General features: G+C 31.9%; 1 protein-coding gene across 1 annotated transcript; it reads right to left on the bottom strand.

The window, feature by feature from the left end:
- Positions 1 to 219: 219 nt before the first annotated feature.
- RhoGAP93B (MyTH4 and RhoGAP_KIAA1688 domain-containing protein RhoGAP93B) lies at positions 220 to 17,224 on the bottom strand. Its single transcript, XM_072546008.1, has 3 exons — positions 16,799 to 17,224; positions 15,525 to 16,740; positions 220 to 1,103 (listed from the first exon to the last, which is right to left on the bottom strand). The coding sequence occupies exons 1-3, from the start codon at positions 16,819 to 16,821 to the stop codon at positions 387 to 389; spliced, it is 1,956 nt and encodes a 651-aa protein (XP_072402109.1). The 5' UTR covers positions 16,822 to 17,224; the 3' UTR covers positions 220 to 386.
- Positions 17,225 to 18,700: the final 1,476 nt, after the last annotated feature.

Genomic DNA, 18,700 nt, shown 5'->3' with positions numbered 1-18,700 from the left:
AACACGGTTGCTGGCCTGCTGAGGCAGCATCAGTGTTGGTTCTATGGGACCAACGTGGCAGTGACCGTGTTAATAGCTATTACATTAGTTCCAGTTATGCTAAAAAATTTATTTATGATTTATAAAATATGTTGCCGTGAAAATACAGTGCAGGGACGTAGAACTTTCAAAGGAAATAGGTGAGAAATGAGATATTGTAGAAGGAAAGAAAGAAATAGATTTCTTAGGAAAACAGTTTTATTCTATATATAATTTAAATCACAATTTGTAATGTAAAAAGTAATAATAAAAAGTAACTCACAAGGAAATATCTATTTGTCGCAATAAAAAATGTTACAATAAATGGTATGTTTGTATAAATATGTTATATACAGAGAGTGTTGAGGTCAGATCATATCTCGAACACATTCAGTATCTAGTTCTTGGATAAGGCATCGCATAAATGCCATCTCCTTACGAGCATTATCGAACATGGTACGTGGATCACTAGCCATACACCTCAAGCAATTGGGGGCAAAAACCATAGCTAAGTTGGAAGCATCCATTTTCGTGTGCTGTATGACCTCTGGTTTATTGAAAGTTTGCAGAAATCTAATAAGATAGCATAATACAAGCCTATGTAAGGTTGGCAGACGTAAAACTAAATCACACGCACGCCGAGGAGTCATTGGTTCAGCTACACATTCCGGATAAAGAGAATCAGGTATAAGTGGTTCATACAGTTCGCGTAACCATAACTTTAATAAATTCGCAGGCACATGTGCGTCGCTGACCTCGCTGATCTCCCACGCATCCATCTGTGCTTTTAATCGATTCACCTCATCTACATCAGCTGATACGCGGAAAATTCCTTCGGTTGTCAGACCTTGCAGCTTCAACACTTGCTGCGACAGCTCTATCTGCGGCCAGGGGAGCCTTCGGTTGGGCCAACGGCTTGCTTGAAGTTGCATCACTTCTCGCAGAGTATTTCCAAATAAACTAGCTTGGAATATTTGCTTCCGCGCTGCTTCAATATCATCTATTTGAGGACGACGTGCAGTTCGTTTACCGCCTGTTCCTATCCTCTCTAATCTTTGGCACGCCACTGTTGCATAGTGGTTAACCTGAAAACAAAGTAAGATATAACATATTGTACAACATCAGGGGCTAAATACAAGTATTGTAGACTACGAGAATTATTGTAACAATACTATAATAAACATTTAAAAACATTTATCACAGTTGTGGTCATATTCAATCGAAAGAAATAACGGCCGAAGTATTGCTAGCAATTGTTACAAAATTTCTCCCTACTAGTGTTATGTGAACATAAATATATTTCCAAGTTCGTCCACACCCTTCTTGTCTGAGACTGAGTTAGAGGCGTTGGAGCTCGTTAGTATACCACGCGGAACGTTGCCATCCCAAACACGGCGCATCCTAACGGATAATAGGGACAGTCCTATGGGTATATAGGACCATAGGACAGATGTGTTTTAACATTAAACAAGTTTATGCTAGTCGGTTTCTTGTAAAAACGCTAATACATGAAATATTTAGTTAATTGGTTCTTAGTGAATAAAAACATGTGAGAAAAGGTTTATTTCAATATTAGAATATCGTAAATCTAATAATTAAATGATCCACTTAAAAAAGCCAACAATTAGCAGTAATAAATAGATTATTTATCACGCTGAGAAGAAACCGGTTTCTGACTTCTGAGGAGTTGACCTAGATAGGCCTCTTATCGCAGCGTTTTGTCAGAACCATATATAGGTTAGACTAGGCCCGAACTAAGACAAAATTAGGAACTTGATCTTAAACGCTCAATTGGAACAAATCCTAAATAAGCCAAAAGAAGAGTTAACTTACATATATAAGAAACAAAATGACGTTTTACTTTACTTTACTTAATCAGTAGACCCATTTGTACCTTTCGGTGTTGGGCCACCAACAACCATTATAATACAATTCATTAAATTACAATATTTTAGAATCTTCTGAGGTGTCCTAGCTCTTAACGAACTTCCTCCATTCCTTTCTATTGGATGCAATCTGTGTTGCTTCCTGCCAAGTCTTACCCTTACTCTGTAGTATCTGCGAGATGTCACTGTTCCATTCTTTAATGGGTCTTCCTCTTCTGCTCTTCCCTATCGGTTTGGCGTCCCACACTCTTTTTACTTGTCTATTATTGTCCATCCGGGTTAGATGTCCGAACCATGCCAATTTTTCTCCTTGATTGAGTCGAGTATCGGTTTGATTTTGAGTCTTTCTCTTATTTCTTCATTTCTGATTCTATCAGTTATTTTTACTCCGATCGTTCTTCTGAGATATTTCACCTCTGCTGCCTGAATTCTGCTCTGATGTCTTTTGTTTAATATCCAATTTTCTACTCCATATGTCACTGTATATCTATATATTGTTTTGTATATTGTCATCTTGGTCTTTGTTAATATTTCTTTGTTATTAAGGAATTCTCTATTTAGTGCTTGGAATAGTTTTCCTGTGTTTTCCATTCTGTTGTTAAGATCGTCCTCGATGTCTCCTTTGTTGTTGATTACTGTTCCTAAGTATTTGTAGGAATTTGTCTGTATTATTTTTTGTTGGTCTATTATTACTTCTATTTGATCTTCCGTCCCTTGTTTCCTTGATATTTTCATTATCTGAGTCTTCTCTTTGTTTACGTTTAAGTTGTATTTGCTTGCTTATAGGTTCCATTTCTCTAAGTTGTATTTCAGTTTTTCTGCAGTTTCCGCAATTAATACAATTAATACTATGTCGTGTGCAAATATACACATCTCAGCGTTTATCATTTGCATTCTGTTCCAACCGATGTAGTATTTCTTGAAAGTTTTCTTGCATTCTTTCACTATCTCATCTATTACATTTATGAATAGCACTGGGCTGAGACTTCCCCCTTGTCTAACTCCTTGAGTTGTTTCAAATGGGTCTGACTGTATATTTAACATTCTTACAGTATTTGTTGTTTTCATGCATTCGCTCCGTGCGTGACCATGGTAGGGGTACCTTGAAACGATGCCAGCGTGCGTAGCGACGAAATATGACAAAATTGGACACTATCTTTTTACGCATAAATTTTATCAAAAATGTGTGAAAATACATGTTGCGTATTTAGTTGTGCTAATAATACCAAAAATAATAAGTGTAGTTTTTATAGGTTCCCAAAGATTACATATAAATTAGAGAAAAGAAAAAGATGGATCCGTGCTATTAATATGAAAAAGGAAATAACCTCATTTTTATGCAATTGAAATATTTAAATAATTTACCTTAAATGATATTTTATAAGGCTTCAAGCTAACTGCAGAGTGCCTGATGACTTTAGCTTTTATATCATAACTTTTACTATTACTGTTTTTAATTATATGCTCTTTCACGTGAAAAACTTGATTTGCCAGTACTAGATTTTTAACTTTTCTTTTCCGTTTGGGCTTAAAAAGATATATTATGATGAATTTTGAGAAACCCAGTTTTTAATACTACATTTATTTTGTACATAAACTGAAAAAATATAATTAAAAAGTTAATAATTAATAATTGTCAATTTCGTTTGTATTTAACAATGTCAAACATATGTCATTAATGTCATATGTTTAACCTGAAAATTGGTAGGTCCAAAACTGTCAGATGAAGGCGGTAGGTGTCGCGTCAGTCACGCACGGAGCGAATATACTCTTTGTTGCTTCTATCAGTTCTTCACTTACTTGCTTCTTCTTTAGGCTTTCCCATATATCTTTTCTTTTGACTGAGTCGAATGCTTTTTCCATGTCTATAAAGATCAGATATATTTCTCTGTTTTTCTTTAAGGCTTTTTCTATTACTTGTTGCATGATGAATGTATGGTCTTGTGTGTTGTGTCCTTTCCTGAATCCACTTTGTACGTCCTCTAATTTATGTTCTGTTTCTTTTCTGATTTTCCTTTCTATTATGGTTTCGTATACTTTTGCTGCTACACATAGTAGTGATATACCTCTATAGTTCTTACAGTCTCTTGTGTTTCCTTTCTTGTATATAGGTATAATTACTGCATTTGTCCATTCTCTGGGTATTACTTTTCTCTTCCATATTAGGTTATACATATATGTATAACAATTTTTCTTTTGCTTTTACTCCTATATATTTCATCATTTTTGGTGCTACTTCATCGCTTCCTGGTGCTTTTCCAATCTTTATCTTTCTTATTGCTTCTTCCAGTTCTTCTTTTCCTATAGTTTCGGGATTTTCCGTGTTTCTCATGGCTACTCTCTTGATGTGGCTTTCATTCTCCATTGTATTCGCTTGATTTCCACTCAGTATCAGCTGGAAATGTTCCCTCCATCCTTCCATTATTGTCTTATCGTCGTTTATTATTGTTCCTTCTTTGTTCATTATTTGTTTCAGTTTAGTTTCTTTGTTGCTTCTTAGGTTTTTCAGTGTTCTATAAAATAATTTTACGTTTTCTGTGCTGTTTTCTTCCATTTTTTCTCCGAATTTTTCCCAACTTTTCTTTTTCTCTTTCTTAACTATCTTTTTAACTTTTGTTCTTTGTCTCTTATAATTTTCATACTTTTGTTGTGTTTTGTCTTGCATGTATTCTTTCCATAATTTCTTCTTTTCTTTTATTTCTCTTTTCACTTCATCGTTCCACCAAGATGTTCGTTTCCCTCTGTTGTTATTTCTTGTAGTTCCACATATTGATTTAGCTGTTTTTATCATCGCATTTTGACGTTTTAATGAAATATTAATTATTATTTGCATTATTTGACAAAAGTCTACTCAGAATTTCGTGAAAATATGAAAAATTTTAGAAAAAATTGGAGCATTTCCAAATAGTAATTATGGTCAATAACGTTGAAAATTAAACACCTTTGTACACTTAAGATATCCTAAATATTGTTTAAACGATAAAATAATTAAACTATAGCCATACTTTATATACAAAGTGATCTAATTAAGGAAAAAATATTTAAAAATTGAATATAACTAAAAAAAAAACAAAATTTAAGTGTGAAATAATTGCCTCATTTCGGCACCCTGCGTTTTTTCAGATAACTTTAAATACGTCGGTATTTTCTATTATTAAGCTAGTACTCACAATTAAACTATTGTTTGGCTAAATTCATTTTATTCAGAGTTACCAATTTTTTTTAATGCCCTAAAATTTACGAAAAATAGAAATATCTCCGGAATTTCAATATTAAGATATAAAAAATGCAATACAAAACTGAGCTTCAAAGAACTTCCATAAAAACAAAAAAAGTTTGATACGTCACACTTTGTTGGGACCCCTGGTATATTTCAAAATAATTTTAAAATTGCCTTTACATTCCTATTCAGTTGTTATATCCGCAATTTTATTGTATTTGGTTTTGAAAACTTTCGGTAATAAAGCTGTTTTGAGTCGACACGTTTTACATGGCATCGACCGACCCAAACAATTCAAGCACAGATGTTTTTCTTTACCTCTTGTGTTTACAAGAGTGTTTGTTCATTTATATGTAATTTCTCAGGGTAATAAAAGACATTTATAAAACAATCCAGAAAACACATTTTTGAAATAATCCAATAATGATCCAGTAAGTTATTTATTTACAATTAATAGGATCTTATTGCAGAGAATCTTTATTACAATTAACATAAACATCTTATAATTTAGTTTTTATTTTACTTTCCATGTATTTTCTAGAGGCATATGTAGTTTTAAGTCTTAATGTATCATTGATATAGTCCAATATAAATATTGTAAATAAATAATGAATGTACATTAAACCCAGTGTTGTAATCCTTCTTCTTCTTCTTCTTCTAGTGTCGTCTCCACTAATGAAGGTTGGCTATAACCATTGCAAATTCGTCTCTATCTTCTGCTTTTCTTAAGAGCGTCTGTGTGTTTAACCCGGTCCAGTCGCGAATGTTTTTCAGCCAGGATATTTGTCGTCTACCAGAACCCCTTTTTCCTTCGATTTTACCCTTCATAATCAGCTGCAACAACTCTTACTTATCATTTCTAAGTATGTGCCCCAAATATGCTGTCTTTCGCCTGTTAATGGTGGTCAAAAGTTCTCTGTCTCTTCCCATTCTGTGCAACACCATTTCGTTCGTAATATGATCGGTCCATGGTATCTTCAAAATTCTCCTAAAAGGACACATCTCAAAAGCTTTCAATTTCCTCATCAAGTCAACATTAACAGTCCAGGCTTCGACACCATAAAGAAGAATAGAGTGGATATAACATTTTACCATCCGATATCGGATTTGCAGATTGAGTCTTTGGTTACTCAGAAATTTCCTCATCTTCAAAAAGGCTGCTCTTGATTGCTCTATTCTTGAGCGAATTTCTCATTTCGGATTCAGAGCTTCCGTAATCCAGACTCCTAAGTATTTCATTTTGTCCAGTTGCTCAATATCTTCATTTTTTATCTGGATCCTTGTAATGACTTTGCCCCTCTTACTGATAACCATGGTTTTTGTTTTCTTTATGTTTATTGTTAAACCAAACTGTTCCCCAGTATCACAAATTGTGTTCAGTAACGTCTGCAGGTCTGTTTCACTTTCAGTGATAATGTTATTTATATTTTCACCATTTATCTTGATCCCTTCTGTGCAGTTATCAAGTGCTTGCGTAAATAACTCTTCGGAATATATATTAAACAGTAATGGTGAAAGTACACAGCCCTGTCTCACTCCTCTACTTTTCTGTTGCGCATCCGTGCTATTTCCATCTAATGTTACCACAGCCTGTTGGTTCCAATAGAGATTTCTCACAGAGATTTCATTTTTGAGACAAGGACAAGGTTTCATTTGTAATCCTTACAATCTAAAAAAAACAAACAACAAATATGTAGATGTGTAGCCGAAAATATCATTTTATTATTTTACTCTAATTATCAGTAGGTACTGTTTTTCAAAACTGTATATGGCAGTTTTGCTTGCAAAAATGTTACTGAATTTCGTTAACTCAATGTTCGATATCCTCTTTTAAGTAAACTCCTCAATAAACATTAGACTTCTAAACAACCCAAAGTAAAAATCTCCCAACTAAAAGTAAAAAGCACCTTTTGTTATCACCAATCTCTAATAAAAAAGATGCAGTTAAATTGCAGGATGATCTAAGGTCAGTTATTCAATGGTTCAACAAGTCAAAAATGACTCTTAATGTTAAAAAGCTTGCAGTAGTTTCATATACTCGAAAAGTTGTTATTGCGAAAACGAAACATAGTGTTATTGAGGAATATTATATTAATGATGATCGAGTGGAGAGAGTGTTTTATGAAGGATCTTGGACATTTCAAACAAACATGAAGTTCAATATACACTTTGTGAAGTAACTAACAGTACCTTGGGTTTTGTTATTAGAAACAGCAATAACTTCAGAATAAGCACAATTATAAAACTCTATAATGCCCTGGTGAAACCACATATGGAATATGCTTCAAACATCTTGTCTCCTACTGCATTTTCAAACTCAGAAATAATTGAAAAAGTTCAAAAACGATTTTTAAGATTTCTATACGTAAGGAAACATAAGGAATATCGATATATGGTCTCATACAGGGTAATGTTAGATTAATTTCAGTTGCAGTCACTTGCCACTAGAAGAAACAGTCAGGCCAGTATGTTTATATACTTACTTGTTAACAATATTAAGTACACAGACTGTGATTTAATTGAGTTTATTTACTTTAGAGTAAAATACCTAAGAGTAGGTTAAGGATAACCAACATACATCTATTTTTTACAAATTCCTATAGAAACATGCCATCAGTAAATATTATGTTAAAAAATTGTAATGAAGGACATAATAGACTGACTCATGTAGATATATTTAATGTAAAAATTAGTGAACTTAAGATATTGCTTGCTCATTAGCGCTAGGTTTAAGGGTTTTAATAAAACACATACACTTCTTCTCTTTCATTTATTTTATTAGTTGTACGTTTATATTCTTAGTTAGTACTTTACATTTAATTATAGTGTTTATAGTATTTATAGTTTATAGTGTTTGTAAAGTTTCAAAAATAAATAAATAAATAATCTTTCGTGAAAATACTCTTCTGTTGACATATTAAATTCTTGACCACAGTGCTAAATTTATGTTTCTGAGCTCCCAGCAATACTTTCATGAACTGCTTCAACGTTTTGTTGAACTACTTGTTGAAGAATCGCCAGGCAGTTTTGATCACGAATTGATTGAGTCTCCCTGAACTTTTTAATTGATCTATTACACAGTTGACGAAATGACATCATTATTTTCACAATATTTTGTACTAAAAACCGTTACTTTAATTTATAAGAACTAAATCTTTCGTTAAACAAGCTTCACGATGGAGACAAATTCAATCTTGTACGAATTTTGGGACATCCTTTATAAAATAATATAAATATCATACTTTGTTTGTTTTTAATTTGTCCGTATTAACATTGCGGTTATAAAAATGCACAGATAATAACAACAGATAACTGACATGCATATGAGTCATTATCCTTATTGCCATTATTTGTTAATTTAAAAACGTGAAGTAAATGTTCGCGCCAATTGTTTTATAATTAATACTACCATAGCAAGTATGATTCTCAAGCTGTTTATTAATGTCAAGTCAGTTTTATTTTCTTTTATGGAAAAATTAGAAAATCCTATTAATTTCAATAGGGACTGGAAGATAAAGTTGTCTCATGGGAGACGTTCTTGGTGGAAAAGTATACCAATGTGTAACCCTTTTTTGAGGTTGATATGAGAGATCACCAATGGAAATACTGCGAACGGCAGCTAGGTGGTTGGTGGAGAGCGAGTCGTGGGTTCGAAACTAGCTTTTGGAATTGGTACTTGGTTCAACAGAACAAATTACCAGCCATAAGATAGGATAAATAGATAGATAGATAAGATACAATTATCATAGATAAGAAGAAAATATATAGAAGAAGGGCGCCACTTGATTTCTTGTAAATAAAAGGAGAAAGTTAAGAAACCTTAACTTTCTCCTGTATGTTCTGAAAACCCAAAATGTATAAGATATGGAAGTTACTATTATCGATTAATTGTTGTCAACACACTCTATAAATAAATAACAAATATATTCGGTGGAAATAGTCCACACACTTACCTAAACACAGCCTAATCTTTCTTTCTAGTCGAAATATAACTATCAAAGTGTTTAAATTTAATATTTAAGAAAAAAAAAATGAATTTCGAAAGTAGTTTCAAAGCAAACAAACATTTTTTTATAATTTGTTTAAAAATAATTGTTAAATAAATAAGTAATACTAAATGATAAATAAATAGTAAAAATAATAAATATTTATATTTTACAACAAAAATTATCTCAAATATTACTAAAAAAATAAAAATAAAAAAAAATTGTTTAAACAAATTAGATAGGTAGCTTATTTAACAATTTATTTATTTAAAAAATACATATTCGTAATGTACGAAAAAAGAACATACAATTAAAATAAGTCTAAATCCATAAACAAGAACCAGAGATACAGAGAACAACTCCTTCCCCCTCCAACGTCCCCGCTAGTTTCATATCCGACCGGTTTTGAGGACCACATTTTGAAGCTTTGTGAACGATTCCATTAAAAGGCTATTTTTTTTTCGAATTTGGTACATTAAAACTTTCAATTATTTTCTTTCAAATGAAGTTAAATAGATCTCTTAATTATTATAAATGATGCTGTAAATTTAAAAAAAAAAACAAGGGACTAACAAGAAAAATGCGAGCTTTCCAAGTATGAAACAATAATTTTCCTGTGGGCAATAGTTAAAAAGTTATTCTAATTATTTACAAGCAAAAAATCGGCATGTTTTTGCAAAATAATTTTATAATACCTATTTAAAATTATTTTTCTTTCTTTTTTTTTAATAATATTGATAGAATAAATCTTCTTCTTTCATAAGCTATCCGTAGAATTACTGTAACTTCATCATTTTCTGACTTATATGTTGCAAAAAAATTAATTTGGGATAAACAAATAAACTAACTAATTTATTAACATTATTTACAAAAACCGAAATTGCTGAATTATTTTGCAACTATCTAAGCAACAAATAAGGATAAAAACTTAAAAAAAAAACGGCAATTTGAAGGTTTTTATTTGACTATTTTATTTAAAGATTATTACTCTTAAATTTGTTCCAAAAATTGGGAAAATTTATTTGGACAAATTAAAGGCAGAGTTTAATTGGTGGCAACTTTAATAGTCATCACTGTAGATGGGGTTCCATACAGGATAGTGCACAAGGTAATATTTTAGCTGACGCTTTAAACAATACTAATCTAATTTTACTCAATGACGGAAGACCAACAAAATATCCAGACCAAATAAACGTCCTTCAATGATAGACTTAACATTAGTATCTCCTCATTTAACAGGCTTTACTACTTGGAATCCTCTAAATGACTCACTAGGTACAATCCACATCCCTATCCAAATCACCATAGATTTGAAATATTCTCCAAGAACAATCCATACCTCCACAAAATGGAAAGAGTCTTCAGCGGACTGGTCTATATTTGAAAATTACTTAGAAAAATGCCTTCCAGACACTCATTCTATAGATGTTACATCTTTGGAAATGTTTAATAACTTAATAAAAACAATTAGCGAAGCTGCAGACTCGGCTATGATTACTCAAAAATCATTTCAACCAAAATCCGGTCTTCCTGTATGGTGGGACGACGAATGTAAAAATTTAATATCTTGTCAAAAAAGGCTTTTCGAGAGTATAATATTGCCTCAAATATTGAAAATTATCAAAAATTTAAACACATCCATGCCAAATGCAAAGTTGTTCTCACGAAAAAACAAAAAACATCTTGGATCAACTTTGAAAATACTATAATAAAAATACAAACGGTTGTAGCGCCTTTAGAAGAAGAAGATGTAATGGCATGGTAACAGTGCAAACACACTTTTTTAAAAGAAAATTAGGATCACCATCAGGTCCAGAGGTAATCTTATTTGCAGGAGAACTTATGCAATCAAAAATATCAATGAGATTAATTTCATTATTTTTCACAAATTCATGAGACATTCTAATTTGTGCCAACATTGTTATCAATGGGAATATGCATGCGGCATGCGGTAAATTATATTCACCAAGTATATGGATATTAATTGAAGGAAACGACTGAACAATATTTTCAACGGAGTGGCAGTGTTGAATATAAGGCTCACGAGGCATTTGGGGAGGAATGTAAACACCCCCTATAAGGTTGATAACTACACTCAGCAATGAAAGACATCATGTCATAAGCTATGTGAATCACCCTACCATCTTACCCCAGGGCAAATTTAATGGCAAAGTTATAGATAATGCAGAGCCGATGACAGAGAACCTAAAACAGTCAACCATATGTTGTGTGACTATGATGCATTGCACAAACAGTTTTTGTAGACTACCAAATGACTCCAAAAACATTTTAGCTCATCTTCTAGACCTGTAACAGCTAGTAGTGTTCTAGAATTCTGGAATAGGTTTCACAAACATATAGAAAACATGCTATAAGCCAATTGGCTTCAGTACAACTGGTTTTAAGTTGAATTTAGATAGTTATATTGCAACTTTAAAAAAGTCTTAATCACATCTATATTCACAACACTCCATAAAATATCTGGTAAAGGATTATAAAGAGGCCAGTTTTTTCATATTACTTTTCTAGGCTTATTTCATACACCATAAATATGTTTTTTTTAATTTTTGTTAAAACTGTAAAAATTTAACAAGGAGCTCACAGTAATCTTTGAGTATTTTGATTTAAAACTGGTCTTTTTATAACATAACAATACTTCCACTGTTTTGGATATATCTTGACCCAAGAGGCATCATTCAGCAGTTTCCATAATATCTACTGGAACACTTTTCTAATTTGGCAATTGAAACCATAGTGTATGCATCTGTAAATAATCTATCAAGGCTATTTTTATTCCTTATGACTACACAGTACCAGTGAGGGTCTTGCCTGGGTGACAGACTTAAAAACTTATTTTAATATTGTTCATATTTTATGTATTATATTACAACTAGTTGGTTGTTAATTAAATCCACTAATACTTTAGTGGAAATTTTGTCTAATGAACAAACAACAAACAATACTGATAAGATTAGATAGATAACACAATTTTCTAATGCTAATTTGAAAGAGATTTATTCTACTGAATGTGATGAAAACAAAGTAAGCAAAACCACAAAACAGGTAAGTAAAATGAAAAAAAAAATTAAGATGTAAAAAAAATACTTTGGACAGGAATCACTGAATGAATATTAAAGTATATACTTAATACAGAAAAAGGAAAAATAAATATGGAACTGTTTAATAAAATCACAAAAGTAAAATAAGTTAGTTCATTCAATAAACATATCAACAATCAGAAAAACATGGTATGTAACCCCATAATAATCTTGACTGTGTTGTATATATGTTAATATTTATAAAAATAAAATAATAGTAAAAGTGCTAGAACTTAATCTCAGAGAAAAACAACTAAGAGATTCTAATACATCATTTTTGTTTTAATTGTTGATAAAAAAGTTCTTCACATAAAAATATTTTAACATTCTTCGCCTAACTCACCTAATATATCATGTTTCATTTAGAAAAACAATTAAGAAAGTATAGAAAGACTAAAATATATATACACTATATTTATGTTAATAATCATACTGATGATGACTATATTAGATTTTCCCACCTAAGAGCTGAATGTAAACAACTGTCTGAAATTTGCTTCAGCAACTATATTAAAGATATAGATACTGGCCTAAGAAATGATCCAAAATCATTTTGGAAGTACATCAATGATAAGTCGTCTAGTCATAATCTACCTAAATCCTTATTTTATCAAGTCCAATCTGCAACAAATGGTCAAGACATAGCTAATTTATTTATGAACTTCTTCCAAACTGTGTATTCACCAAAATTTGTTATTGTTGTTATTTAATAACAACAACCTTTACATATCCTTCTAACATTACCATGACTGATATTTTTAATTGCATAAATGAGCTACCCAATAAGCTTACTGCTGGTCCAGATGGTGTGCCTAATTGTTTTATTAAATAAGTGTGTCTGTACCCTTGTACTACCATTTGTTATATTGTTTAATAGATCTCTGGAAACCTCTGTGTTTCCTTCTTCATCGAAAGAAGGTTATGTTGTTCCTATATTTAAAAGTGGTCAGAAAGACAATATTGAAAATTATTGTAGTATTTGTATACAATCTGCAATCCTTAAACTCTTTGACAGTCCTATAGCAAAGCAACTTTCTTGGTTATGTAAAGGCTTAATATCTCAATCACAACATGGTTTTCATAGCATAAAATCCACTGCAACAAATTTGGTTTGCTATCAATCTGATATATTATCTGATATGGAAGACTGTAAACAGGTAGATGCAATGTACACAGATTTTTCCAAAGCATTTGATCGTGTAGATCACCAAATAATTTTGCACAAATTAATTAATGTAGGCTTTCATGTCAGGTTTGTTGAATGGATTAAAAACTCTACATCTGAGAGAAGCCAAAGAGTCAAGATAGGTTGTCATCTGTCTGACAGTATCACAGTAACATCTGGAGTTCCTCAAGTAGGCCACACTTCTATACTTTTTTTTAATATCTTCGTTAATGACATCACTTCCTGTTTCTTAAATAGCAAAAATGTCTAATGTTGGCAGATGACTTGAAATTTTGGAAAGTTATAGACAGTTTAAAAGATCAAGCCTTGCTACAAGATGACTTAGACAGACTACAAAATTGGTGCAATCAGAACAAACTCCACTTAAATGTAAAAAAATGTTATTTTATAAGTTTTTCTTGTAAAGTCAATAGAATTGGAACAAGCTATACTATTAACAATCAGCCACTGAATTATGTTTCTTCTATTCGGGATTTGGGTGTCATTTTTGATGAGAAGCTTACTTTCTGTGACCACATAAACTCTATTTCAATAAAGGCATCTAAACTTCTTGGTTTCGTTACTAGGAATTGCAAGTATTTCTCCATTAATTCAACAAGATTAGTGAATTGTTGCTTAGTTAGAACTATTTTGGAATACTGTTCAGTTATCTGGTCACCCTATTTTCAGAACAATATTGATACCATAGAAAGAGTCCAGCATAAATTTTTGAGATATTGTGCTTACCACGTCCACACTACTATTGAAAATCATGATTATTTCTGTATCGAACAACAATTATCTTTACACTCACTCAAGAACCGTCGTGACACGTCAGGAGCTATATTTATATATAAGATCATACATGGATTTATTGATTGTCCAAACCTGTTAAGCCAGATCAACTTTAATGTTCCCCATCAAGCTCTACAGTACCACAACGTTTTCAATATTCCTTTCCACAGAACAACCTATGGTATTTACAACCCATTGGATAGATACATGGGGCTATTAAATGATATTTTCAATATAACTTTAACTCAGTTAAAAAGATCTTTTGCTTTGTGATATGTATATTGGGATTGTTGAATTTTGTTCTTGTTATACTTTGTTTTTTTTTTTTAGTATGTAAGATTTTTAGTCTCATTTTTTAAAACTTTTTAATATTGATTTTATATTGTAAGTAATTTCAAGTTTTGAATCCTACCTGTAATATTGTATATTGTAATTTAAACTGTTAATGGGGTTATCCCCTGTATTAAATAAATAAATAAATACAAATGTACTAACTGCTTTTAACCCTAAACTGGAGAGACCTCATTTTAACACACAAATCGAGACATACCATCTGATAGACTACTATTTCTTTAAGGAGATAATAATCACATAAACCAATTTTTTTAATTTATTCATTAATATATATATATATATATATATATATATATATATATATATATATATACATTTGTTCCCATGACCATATACATATGTTCATCATAAGGTATAGTAAATAAATTTAAAATATAGTTAAAAATGGAAAGATTATTGACAGTAACTCATATAAGTGCTTAAAATGTCTAGTTTTTCATTTCTCGTTACAGAAAAAAAGGAAATACTTCAAGTATGTACTTTTTAGACAACAACGCTAGAACAACTTTTAACAAATTAAACTGATATTATAAAAAATAGAGATGTGTCACAGAGAGACACACACAAAAACAGAGATGTGTCACTTGACAGTCTGGTAAAAAGTGAATTTTTGTGATAAGTTTTCAAGGAATGCATATTCCTTGAATAGTATTAGGAATAGATGAAACATGATGCCAGTGGATAGAGTCGTTTGCAATAATTCTTAGAATATGTTTATGCTACATTCTGTCAAACGGCAGGTCTACAGTTAAGGGTTAGGATAAATTTCATTATTTTTTTATTTGTGTAAATGTCCAGTTAAACGGGTGTTAAAATAACTAGTTTTAACATTTATACTGAATATTTTCAGACTGCATTGAACAAGGAAGTACTTAATTGAGCATGAAAACAAGACCACTATAAGCTAAAAAGCTTCTTTTCTAATATTTTTTAATACATTAGATCAGTTACCTATTTACTAAATAATTCTGATAGAAAATAAATAATAATGAAAACACTTACTTGAACATGAATGGGCCATCTATTTACATCAGGGAAAACTCTAGAGAAAGTAGGATCTCTATGTCTATTCAGGTATCCCAAAAGAGCTGGTTGGAAAACTGGACTAGGAGGAACAAAGGCAAGAGCTATGGTTAGCAGTTCCCAACCCCGCACTAGAGATTCTTTTCTTGGGTTTTCAGTAGTTTGGCGGCATAACTGTACAAAAAGTTCATCCCTAAGTAAAGCTTGCATATGTGCAGATCCTAATATATCCATAAGAAGGGAATTTAAAGAAACTCCTGGTCTTGCTTTTCTATCACCCATATATATTTGTACTTGACGGAACATATCTAAAGCTTGCCTTGCAACAGGTTTACTAGATGCTAGTAAAGGCCTCTGAAGACTTCTTGCTGACCAACTGAGTAGATCTCTAACACTAGCCTTTCTCCTAAATAAGCCTCTACCACCTAAATTGAGATTGTCGACAGCAAATTTTTCCATATCAGCTTCTCTTTCAGGCTGCAAAGGTGGTTCAGCTAATGGTTTTAATAAGGGTACTGTAGGTCTCTCTTTGACATCCCTATCTCTTGGTTCTGTGGTAGCTGCTGTTGGAAGGTTTAAATATTCTACAGGTCTATGTGATAAACGATGAGGTAAGTAACTGCCTTCCGATTGATCAGAATCTTCATTGTCAGGTTCATGCCCTGTTAAGGATTCACTACCACTATCTGAATGATCACTATCAGAATCACGACTGTTGTTGAGTAAAAAATGCTCCAAAGGAAGCAGTTGGGAATCATGCCAATTTGAATATAAAGGAGCCTCAGCTCCCCTTTGACTGAAACTACTGCTTCTACATAAATCACTGGGTTTACGTCTTAACTGTGGGGTACTTGCTGATAAAGTGAGTACTTGCCCTCTTTCTGTAAGATGTCCTGTTTGAGTAGACTGGTGGCTAGTCGCTGCTGGAGTACAATCTGTATTATGTTTGAGAGTTTGTAACTTAGCTAAAGGTATGATATCACAATTGGTAGGTTTATGCCAAACTGTCCTCTGTGATGTAGCATTGTAATAGTAAAATCTAGCTGTATTTTGATCGAAAAGTTCCCACCATTGGTTGGAATCTGTTCTTTTGACAGGTACACCTTCTGGAGGATCCCATACACATTCTCCTGTAGCCAAATTGGCATACATATGTTCTTGTGTCTTGGGCTCGATTATTTCCACCCATTCCACCCTAAAAAAAGTAATATTCATTTAATATGGGGTGTGTCTATTAAATATTGATTGAATACCTGTTGTATGAATTCGAAGCCATTCTATATCATCCTTAATAGGTCGTATATACACCACTACATTGATATGTTAAGAGAATCATTTTGATACTTTATTATTGTCTGCATTGTCCTCCATCATAATTTGATCGAGTGAGGAAGTCGAGTAAACCATAATAAAAACAAAAGTTATTCTCAGAACCCTAGTATACTGTAAGCGCCATTGTTTATTTTACTGCCAACAGTGCCAACCGTACAACCTAGTTTCTATTTTTCCCCAAAAAACATAAACAAAATGACGTATCTATTCGCGCTACAATACAAATTCGTGTTAATTCAATGAGCCAACGCTTAATAAATAAATGATCTCATTTTAAATTCTAGTAATTAGTGCTCTTATTAATTGTATGAAACAAATTGGATAAACTAGCTACGAAACTGATTTTTTATGTCTTAATTTCTGAAATGAAGAATTTATTCAGTAAATTTCGGTACCCGGTATTAGAAATTATTCAATTTGCGTTAAAAATATTTTTTTACTTTAAAGTGGCACACCAAGTGAGTGTATAAATAAAAAATAAAAATAGAACAATATGTATTATTAGTCATAGAAACAATCTATTTTTGTTTTGGCGTCCAAAATAATTTAATGATATATTAAAATCGCGAGCATAAACAAAAGTTCAATAGATTCAAATGCAAAGGTAATTAACCTTTAATAAAAATGAGATAAACCTGTTTCTCTATCTTGCTAATCTCCTTGTTCCTCGCCTTGGCAACAACTTTTACCTATTTAGGTAATGGTGGTTGCCTATCAGCATACATAACAATTTTGTGTTTAAAATTTAATTTATATGCAGAATTGTCATCTCAAATGAAACTTAACAATTGTTTGTTATAATGTACTTTAGTATTATGTACTTTGTTTTATTATTTGTATTGTATTTATAGTTCTCACTATAATTTTATACAACTTAAAATTTAATCCTTGTATTTATTGAAGCAAAGCTGCGTAACGAAAATTCTGCGTGAATTCGGGATCTAAGTAAAAAAATGAAACGGCACGGTTTTTCAGATCTTTAATATTAAATATTACTAATACAAAATGTACAAAAAGTTCTGTAAGAGTGCGATAAAAATTTAATTTAAATATGAATTTAAAGCGTAAGTATTTTCCGTGCGAAGTTTCTTAATCGTAGAAAAAACAAAAATTGCTTTATGTGAAAAGGCGTTAGGAAAGTTCTTCGCTAATAATAATCAAAGAAAGCGTACGACACATCAAATGAATGGAGAAAGAACGGATAGAAGAAACAAAGATTGTGACATGTTAAACTGTTAAACTAAACTAAATGTGTTTAAGTGGACTTATAACCTTCTACATGCTTCGATCGAATTTGTGTGCGACGAGAGAATGACAGTGTGATCAGCCAATGTTTCCAAGGAACACTGATCAGAAGTCGGTAGGTCGACCGTGTATAATAGATATAAGAGTGGGCCAAGAACACTACCTTGAGGTACGCCGAAGTTTATAGGTCTCGGTGCTGTTACTACTGTATCGTATTTTATCTGGAAATATCTGTCTTTTATGTAGGATTTGAATAGCCTATAGTATTCAGATGGTAGTTGTTGTTTAATTTTGTACCTACAGCAAGCCTATATGCCACACTTTATCAAAAGCTTGTGTTAAATCCAATAAGACTGTAGTCGCGCTTTTCCTCCAAATCATTTGCCCAATGTCCGTGACTCGTTTTAATAGGTGGTATATGTTGTTGTGGTCGTAACAATTTTCTGATAGCCTTTAAAACGGTATAATCTGTGGCTTCTAATGGCGATAACTCGTTCAGGTATTTTACAGTTGATGTATTTTTTAGATCACTTCGCATTTTTTTCAGGTCTTTTTGCCATATCTCTATAAGTTTTCTC

The sequence above is a fragment of the Diabrotica undecimpunctata genome, chromosome 10, assembly GCF_040954645.1.
Source record: "Diabrotica undecimpunctata isolate CICGRU chromosome 10, icDiaUnde3, whole genome shotgun sequence".
Taxonomy (NCBI): Eukaryota; Metazoa; Arthropoda; class Insecta; order Coleoptera; family Chrysomelidae; genus Diabrotica; species Diabrotica undecimpunctata.
Note: the sequence above shows the minus strand (reverse complement) of the source record. Positions and strands in the feature narration are given on the sequence as shown.